The sequence below is a fragment of the Seriola lalandi genome, unplaced genomic scaffold (genome assembly GCF_002814215.2).
Source record: "Seriola lalandi dorsalis isolate HSWRI2012SDOR001 ecotype SW California unplaced genomic scaffold, Sedor1 jcf7180002054630, whole genome shotgun sequence".
Lineage (NCBI taxonomy): Eukaryota > Metazoa > Chordata > Actinopteri > Carangiformes > Carangidae > Seriola > Seriola lalandi.
The window spans coordinates 1,473,390-1,482,874 of NW_019525183.1; the positions used below are offsets into that span (position 1 = coordinate 1,473,390).

Genomic DNA, 9,485 nt, shown 5'->3' on the forward strand with positions numbered 1-9,485 from the left:
TGTCGTGTTGTCTTCTTTAGACCATCTGCAAAGACATGAAAAGGAAAAAGAAGAAAGAGAAATTGATAATTACAAAAATCAAATATTGGGTTTTTTTTAATACCCAAACTTTAATACCCAAACTCCAAACAGATTCCCTGCTGTTGTGATGTCAATAGAAATGTTCCTACCTTGTGTTAGTGTGTTTGTTTAATCATTCATCTTGTTTAATGAAGATGAATGAGAATGTATAAAAGTTTAGAATAAAATGAAATGAGTGGTGTGAATTTTGTCCTGTCCCCGTTTGAGTCAAAGTGTAAGTCCTGTACATTCCGATTGTAATTGTAATCTGATATTTTGTCATTGGTAATTTTTAGAAAGAAGTGTTATTTTTATTGCCTTTGGCTGTATAATTTTTTTAATTTGAGCTGCATGGGTGAAATATACAGATAAGAGTGAAGCGACATGACTGATGTTCTGTTCTGAGTGAGAAAGATTGAAGAGCTGCCACATGAAATAGGAGTTAATGTTCCCACACATGTAAAGTGGACTCATGCACAAGCAAAGATACACAGTGTTTTCTGCATAGTCTTATCAGAGCATGTGTGGTGAACTGGGCTTGCTAAGTTAGCTAAGTGTGAGTAATTTGGTTATTTAGAATTTGAGAGCACTAAGTTGTGATTTTCTTTGACATGACTTGGAAGTTAATGGAAGAGCAACACAGAGGCATTTGATGTTAGTTATTTTGATAGTTGTTTAGTGATATTGAATTGAACTGAAGTTACCGGAATGTTTGTAGCATGTGGTCCCGTCCGTGCTGCCTCCGAGCCGAGGTGAAAGGTCAGACTGTCAAACAGGAGGTGGATGAATCCAATTGGATTTATACAAGGGGGATCCCGGATTGTACTAAGCGGGGTAGAGAACAGGGCGGTGTTTGGCTGCTGCCCAAAACAGCAGTTGCACAGATTGTATGTTGAAATCTCAGCCAATCATATGGCCAACAATGAGAGGACAGACTGAAAAACTTTGAAAAGATCATTTCATTGTCTCTGGCCTAGTAGCTCAAGGTGTTAGAGTCTTTCTCTAAGGATTCTAAGATTGGTGGTTAAGATCTAACATGACTTAGAAGTGTTGAGAAAGATGATTCTTTTCACCTCAGACCAAGTGGCTTCAGGGGTTAGAGGGCTACTCTCTCAGTAAATTGAAACCTGACATGCATATACACTCAAATCCAGAATAAAACAACCCGCCTTTCCCGAAGACATTCTGCATAGAATTAAATCGATGGCATGAGAGATCAGTTCATGTTAAGACCCTCAACTGTGGCAACATCTAACCATTCTATGCAGGATCTCAGATTTAAGGCGGTCATCTCCACAGGAACGATTTGGTCAGACCCAGTCAATGTCGGCATGAAAAACTTGATGTTGAGGTGTTTTTATTTAAGATAAACACAAAGCTTGTGCTACAGAAAATGGACCAGACTCAGTGAATAGCTCCCTAAGCTTAACATGTCCCATGATAACTATTAATTTAGCCGTACAGACTAATGAGCAGTGATAACCAACATGTCTTTGGGGTCATCAGGTGGGAACCTCCTTTCGCCAGCGTTTCGTCTAGTTGGTCCCGCGACACCTCCAGGAGGCTAGACGGTGACCACTGGCGTCCCAGAGTCACTCCCCTAATGCCAGCCGTCACTGCTCCTCACGCCACCACCATTTTCTTTATCTTGCCTACGCTACCACAAACAACACCATCATCAACTCTGACAAAACGCACTAGCAGATTCAGCAAACAAACTCCCCTGAACAGTTGGAGAAAGTGGCGGCCATTTTGAAGGAGGCAGAGTCAAGGAGAGAAGCCTTTTTGAGCTAAACTCTCCCCCCGCCGGATTAGGCTGTGCTCTACACCCCTCATACTCTAACACCGCACCATGCAACTCACCTAAAACAAACAAACAAACTCACCTAAGCGGCCACAGACACACTACAAACCAATTCGATACAAGCAAACGGTACAGGCCACCTCACCCGGACTAACCGCATGGTCTCAAAGAGGCTCACACAGGCCACACCCCCACTTAAAAACACTTCCTCTTCCTGGATTTCTTCCTTGCTTCTCCTAAGAGTCTGTCTATCCTAAGCGCTCCCCCTGCTGGGCCCCCAGCTACCGTTACTCCTTCTCATCCAAATCCACTGACTGGATCTTGCTGCGTCATCTGACATGTCCTTTACAATTTTCCTCACACTCTGTCCACTTGCTCCTAACTCCCTCACCAAAGAGACAACAGACCTTGCTACAAATCCTCTACATCCTACTTCCACTGGACAAATCCTAACTTTCCATCCCCGCTGCTCTGCTTCTGCCCCTAACTCTGCGTACCTGAGCTTTTTCCTTTCATATGCTTCCTCAACTAAGGCCTCCCACGGAACAGTCAGCTCTACGAAATATACTTTCATTCTACTCCTAGACCACAAGACTATGTCGGGCCTTAGCTTTGTAACGGCTATTTCCTGGGGAACAACAAGCTTTCCTCCTAAATCTACCTGCATTTCCCAATCACAAGCACCTTCTAAGCTGCCTTGCTTTCTTCTTGTTGTCTTAACAACTTTCTCTCCCTCTTGAACGAACTCGATTGCACCTTTCTTTGTTTTAGGTCCTCCTGTAAGTGAATCGCCCCAGCCAGCGGGGTGCCGCTGCACCAGTTCATCCATTCATCAGTAGCAGCCGTCTCTCCGGGTGCTGTCACGAAGGGCACTGAGGGTGGACAAGCTCTTTGGAGGCGTCAGTAAACTGAGGAAAAAAAGGGCCATTTTTAAAGTAGGGGATACCGACGAAGCCCAAGTACCAATAATATTGCAACAAAGTACTTTGTTTGCAAGTAGGAACTTACACTGGGCTGTGTGCACAATGTAATTGAGTGGCAAAGATTATGAGTGGTTTTAGGTTCGAATCTCATTCGATCTTACTACTTTTCAGGCCCAACACACAGAGGACAGAGTGAAAAGCTTTAAGAAAGACACTCCTCTTGTGTCTGGTTGGTCAATGGGTTAGACACCTGCACAGGTATTTTCAGGACATGGGGTTCAAGCCAAGGCCAGTCAATGAGTTTTCGAGTACATCATCCAAGATGATTATATATTTATCGTAATAGAAAAAATTGAAGAGTGTCATCCTACATCGCAAATTTTCCTCATATCCCCCTTCTTGACCATCACTCTCACACCAGTTTTGACACTACACTTTATTGAACTGCCTGGTCAAAAGATCTTTTAATTAATTACCAACATAACCTGCTTATTTTTCATAGTGTATTTTATACTGCAGTCTTAAACAATTTTAAAAATGCTTTAATGTTTATTGGAAATTTTAAGTATACAATTCACTTCATCTACCACTAGGTGGCATCCTAAAACGTGAAAGACCTACCTCTTAGTGATAAGATTACCACAGCTTGTTACATACTGATAAATATGTTAAATCTATTTTTCGTGGTTCAAAATTGTTTTCACTAAGGAAACAAGTTAAATCACTTCAAATGAAGGCAGTTTATATTTTAATTCAGTGTTTTATTAAAACGTTTCATTCATTCAGTCTATTACAGTAACAAAAGTGTCACGGTTTTGTGAAATGTGCCATGTTAACGGTCATTTAAAAACACAAGTCAAATATTACAAACAAAGGGTGCTACATTATGCCGTGTGTAACTGTGAAATATCCCAAAGAACATTTAATTAACAGCAGTTTTTTCCCCCTAAATCCAGAAGATCAAATGTAGAAGAAGTGCAAACATTAGTAAGAACAGAACATAAAAATATCAGTAAATTCAGAGATTTATACAAAGTGCAACAACAACAGTTTCCCTTATAGGTCGTTAAACAATTTAAAAGTGTTAATATGCACAAAGTCTTTTGATGCCATAGTGAGACAATTTTGTAAACACATTCAGACATTTTCATTTTGGTCAGGATTCACATTTAAAATTCAATAATATTGCATCAATATATATATATATATGTAAGTATGCACACTTAATAGTTAGCTTTTTACACAAATACATACTTGTTTTGCTTGTAAAAATGACACCAAATGTGCCCAAACTAAGAGGGACTGATTTAATTTTAGCAGCATCATTGGCGCTTGTTGCCAGAGGGAAAACACCTGATTAGTCAAAAATGTTTTACCTAAAATAAATATATAAATAAATACAATATCGTGAGGCTCATTTCATAAAAACTGGCAGCCCTCTTTAGCAGGTTAGTATTACCGTTACCCTACAGCCAGCAGTTTATTGCACACGAGCAACCGGGAATAAATCCCCCTTGGCACGGATCAGTCAGTCGACGAGTGTGAAGCTCTCAGTAAATTGAAACCTGACAGGCGTATACACTCAAATCCAGAATAAAACAACCCGCCTTTCCCGAAGAAATTCTGCATAGAATTAAATCGATGGCATGAGAGATCAGTTCATGTTAAGACCCTCAACTGTGGCAACATCTAACCATTCTATGCAGGATCTCAGATTTAAGGCGGTCATCTCCACAGGAACGATTTGGTCAGACCCAGTCAATGTCGGCATGAAAAACTTGATGTTGAGGTGTAAGTGAATCGCCCCAGCCAGCGGGGTGCCACTGCACCAGTTCATCCATTCATCAGTAGCAGCCGTCTCTCCAGGTGCTGTCACGAAGGGCACTGAGGGTGGACAAGCTCTTTGGAGGCGTCAGTAAACTGAGGGAAAAAAAGGGCCATTTTTAAAGTAGGGGATACCGACTAAGCCCAAGTACCAATAATATTGCAACAAAGTACTTTGTTTGCAAGTAGGAACTTACACTGGGCTGTGTGCACAATGTAATTGAGTGGCAAAGATTATGTAAATTTGGAATATTGGTTAAAGAGAAGACACTCTTGTCTTAATTTATTGTTTGAATCTAATTCATTCTTTGAACTTTCATTGTTATAGGGGTGAAGTGCATTGTTATTCTCATTAACACCATTACTATTGTCACACAGCAAAAAGATCGCTGTTCGTAAAACCTTTACATTATTTGCTTATATCATTGCTGTAAGCAGGACAAAAATCAAAACAAGCCAACAAGCTGAATAAATATTCAATAAATTATATTTAATTGGGTTTCTTACATTTCTTATGTAAATAGAAAAAATGCCACTTGAATGTGTTGTATCTAAACACAAGGAAAACAAATGATGATGATTTGAGTCTACTCGGTCTTAGAAGAGAATCTCCTGAAATGTGTTGTTGATTTATTGACCGGGATCATTACAAAAATGAGACAAAAGTCCTGCGTTTTCATCCAGTTCCAAGTATATAGTAGTGTTTATAGGGAATAAAACTAAACAGTTTACCTTCGCGTTGGTTGGGCCACCTTGCCGCGGGGGACGGAGCTTGTGGTGGCCACAAAGGAGGCGGGACGGGGCAGGCTGCTGCGGGGAGTGCTTGGTGTGGAGGTGGGCGTCCCCCCTCCACTGGCGGGTTTACTGAGCAGAGGGATCCCGCTGCCGACTCCACCGTTACTCCCGCCGCTGCAGTTCAGGGACTGGAGGCTGACGGAGGTCGGCATGGAAACCGAGCCCTTGATGGTGGGACTGACGTAGGCGGTGGCCTTCAGGGGCTGCCGTGACAAGGCGGAGAAATTTCCCACGCTCTGGACCCTGTTTTGGAGTTGGCCTGGGGAGGGGACTGGAGGAGGGCAGGGACAGCAGATGTAAAAGCAGAGAGGAAAGCTGAAATTAGCCAACTGGTGTTTATGCATGTGATCCATTTCATAACAATGAAGTTTATTTTAAATTCCTTGAAGCAAAATGAAAGTAGTGTCTTACTGGAGGACTGCAGGCGAGCAAGCCCGCTGGATGAATCAAAACTCTGGCTGTTACGAAGCAGAGAAGGGGAAGCACTAGGGTTGGTCGGAGTGGGCACACTTGGCATGCTGGGAGCTCTGACAAGGTTAGGCATGCTCCTGCGCAGCTTATCTAGGAGAGATGAACAAAAACACCAACGTAAAAATAAACACAGGATGCTTAAAGCTGCACTTGGGCAGATTTTGACGTAAAAACAGCCGTCTTGCTGTTCTAAATCACAAAGGGTTCGAGAACACATCCATAGGTGCAAATAAATACAGTAAAGCAGTCTGTAAAGTAAGTCTGTTTTGTTGTACAGTCATGCCTGTTCTTTTATTACGCCTCCATCCCTTAAGAATGCACGTCAAGCTGGCTGTGATCTCCTTTAGCGTACAAACAGTCGCTTGATTTACTCTTCCCTCTCTTGTCTCTGCCTCAGAACGGAAACACGCCAGTCTTAGAGCTTTAAGTCCAGTTGTACAAGAGGCTTAGACAGAGTTATTATTAAGTGGTTAGAGCATCAGTGTGGGTCAGTCCGGGGCGTCGACGTACGATCAGAGAACAAAGGTTGGATACATCTCAAAATGTGAAAGTTGATGAGCAATGACATTTTAAATTGTGTTCAGTAACACAAAAGCTGGATTAATATTCAATAATATTTCAATGTTTATGAAGTTAAGTAAGTATTAAAGTGTATTTCATACTTATAAAATGATGTCGACTTACTCTCAAATTCGGCTGGACGCCACGATGAAGTTTCCCCAAAACAATATAACCGACACACAAATATGTATACAAATACACACATACAAGATTTCACATACACAACATAGAAACAGAAATAACTCATTAGTGCTCATCAGAGTAATTACGGTGTATTTCAGTTCAGTGTTAAGCCTCTACCTCACTTTTTTATGCTGATAATTAAAGGGGAAGTATGAAGCCCTAGTGTCTTATATTCTTGTTATCTTGTGTTCTCAAAGTAGGACTGATTGGGAAAATAACTTTTTAGTCTTAGAGTCTTGGCAAAGGCAAATGCTAAACAAAGGCTTAGATAGTTCTCCCAAACAGAACGTGGATATCATAATATACTTTTAGAATTATGATTTTGTTGAGACTTCCTTGAAAGATTATTGTTCATCTACCAACCTTGGTAAAGGTGCAGCTTTTAACTTGTGCACGCTGGAGAAGAGCGGCTTGGCTTCTCACAAAATATTATTTTACCTTTGACTTTAATTAGAATAAGAGAATAACCACACTTAGACTTTGGTATCTACTCGCAACAAAGAAAATCATGTGTACAGGTAAATAACAAAAGCCTCTTTTCTCACCTGACCCTGGTCTGAAGCCCTGCTGCTCGGATGCGCAGAGGCTGCCCAGTCCAAGTCCCAGTCCCAGTCCCAGGGGCTGGGTTTGGGGCTGAGCTTGAAAGGCGAACCCAGCGGAAGGGTATGGAGGGGTGGAGGGGGTGGAAGGAGGGGTGGACAGGGAACAGGTGCTTCTTCGCCAGTCTCGGATGCTGGAGAAGGTGTGGGAGTGCGGAAGGCGGGTGAGGCGCGGCTGCGGCGGGGGCAGGAGGCCGTAGTCTTCGTCGTCCTCCTCTTCTTCCTCCTCCTCCAGGTCGGGGCCGGCGCTGAGCTGGCTGAGCTGGAATGTGAAGCTCTGGCTGCGGCGGTTGGCCAAGATGGACGACGTGCTGGCGTAGTCCTGCCTTAGACCTGGAGGAGCGAGATATGAGGACCAGCAGGCAAAACACACACACACATGCACGCACGCACGCACAGCCGGGACATACACACACATACACACACACACACACACAATCATCACCTCCTGGGGTTAATGAAGCTGAAGTAGCGATGAGCTCTGAGATCTGGGGCCATATGTTAAAACATTAGAAAGAAGGGAACAATAGAGACAGATGGTCAGCAGACGAAGTGAACTGGCACAATGACAGAGACACGACAAAAAAAAAAACCTGACATGTCCAGCCAGAACAAAACATAAAATCCCCTTTCACCTTCATGTTCTAGCATTACTCTGAGTAGATTCTGCTTTCAGTTTCACCTTATATTCCTCTGCTCTCGCCTGTTTGGGAGCCACTGGGCAAAAATAAAGAACAATACAGTCAGCATGCAGTGGTCTGACTCCCCTGCAATTTAGAGTTTCAATTATATAGTTCTCCTCAGAGGAAGAGCTGTTCTTTACACAGAAACACTGACATTAGACATGTTAAATCTCAACTGCAGAGCTACCGCTTCCTTCTGTTTGAACGTAAGATGAGTAAATGACTTACTCTCCTCCTGCAGCCGGGCCATGACCTGGACGTCGGTGAGGTCTTGCAGTTTGTATCCCAGGGTGATGGAGTCGTCCTCTACCTCTGAAGCACCGAAGTCACTGTCCAGGGATGACTGAGGACTGAGGGCTGAGCGCATGAGGCTGCGGCCTAAAAAAAAAAAAAAAAAAAAAAAAAACAGGCAAAGAAAATGGTTTGACTCATATCAATTTTCCTCACCAGCCCTTCCCCCATCTCAGTCCTGACACGACGACAGTTACACAAATGAGACAGTCACCGTGCTGCCTAGCGACGCTCACTTTTGGTGGCTCAGTAATGAGGGAAGCACCCTTGAGTCATCCGAGTGTGCTCCACATAAAGATGAAGGATTCACACTAATGGAGGGTGATACTTGGCTCTGAGAATTAAAGCCTATTAAGCAGCACTGAGGCAGAAATATTATCAGAGAGGTTACACCAACCTCTCCACAGTTAATGATATTCCTGAAACCTGCTCACTGCGATGGCTCTCTAAAATAATCCTTTCTATCAGGGCTATTATTCCAGAGCGAATGAGGTGACTCAGGACCCTTTGTTATCTCCTTGTGACTCAGGCTCACTCTGAGTTTAAGAAACTTGCCCTAAAATGTATCTCTGTTGATTCCTTTCATAAGACCAGCCTGTGTTGTTTAAAGGTTCAGTTTGCCCAAATAAAAAAAAACAAAACAAATACAATACATAACATATCTTCCCGCTTGACTCGAGTAACTAACTTTTCACCAAAGAAATAGTCCCCAGAGTACAGTGATAGTCTCTGGATTGTCCAGAATAATCCAGACATTGAAGTGGATGCAGAAATCTCAGATCTGGGAAATTATGCTCTCACTTTCTGGACACTTTTCACGACTAAATATCTTAAAATTCGACCGTTTTAGTCAAAAACTATTCAAAAGATAGATGTAATACTCTCCAACATAGTTTAGTACCTGACAGTGTGAAGAAGACTTTGAAACAACATTCAGATCATAATGTAGGGAGGCAGCTGAACAGACATATGAATGATTAAATGTGAGCGTTTGGATGGTGGAGTTAAGGTTAGAGTCGTGACCACAGTGTTTGTAAGATCCTGGCTCTGACCCTGAATAACATGGTATCTATAAAAAAGATTCAGATAGCACCTTTAAGATAAACACAAAGCTTGTGCTACAGAAGATGGACCAGACTCAGTGAATAGCTCCCTAAGCTTAACATGTCCTATGATAACTATTAATTTAGCCGTACAGACTAATGAGCAGTGATAACTAACATGTCTTTGGGGTCATCAGGTGGGAACCTCCTTTCGCCAGTGTTTCGTCTAGTTGGTCCCGCGACACCTC

At 42.5% G+C, this 9,485-nt stretch overlaps 2 protein-coding genes across 3 annotated transcripts in view; both read right to left on the reverse strand.

Annotated features, from left to right (window-relative positions):
• The window catches only part of LOC147818343 (uncharacterized), a 1,965-nt gene extending 1,043 nt beyond the window's left edge, over positions 1–922 (reverse strand). The window contains exon 1 of the mRNA XM_087177709.1: positions 765–922. Coding sequence (XP_087033835.1) covers positions 765–781 — 17 coding nt within the window. The 5' untranslated portion in view covers positions 782–922. The remainder of the gene's footprint in view (positions 1–764) is intronic.
• A 2,605-nt stretch (positions 923–3,527) lies between these two features.
• LOC111665271 (SLAIN motif-containing protein 1-like) overlaps positions 3,528–9,485 on the reverse strand; it is a 17,870-nt gene continuing 11,912 nt past the window's right edge. The window contains exons 5-10 of one of the 2 annotated variants that reach the window (XM_023420203.2): positions 8,132–8,281; positions 7,167–7,553; positions 6,562–6,573; positions 5,818–5,967; positions 5,344–5,677; positions 3,528–4,707 (exon numbers count right to left, since the gene is read on the reverse strand). In XM_023420203.2, the coding sequence (XP_023275971.1) occupies positions 4,632–4,707; positions 5,344–5,677; positions 5,818–5,967; positions 6,562–6,573; positions 7,167–7,553; positions 8,132–8,281 (1,109 nt within the window). In that variant the 3' untranslated portion in view covers positions 3,528–4,631. The remainder of the gene's footprint in view (positions 4,708–5,343; positions 5,678–5,817; positions 5,968–6,561; positions 6,574–7,166; positions 7,554–8,131; positions 8,282–9,485) is intronic. The other variant, XM_023420204.2, reaches the window with a different exon arrangement.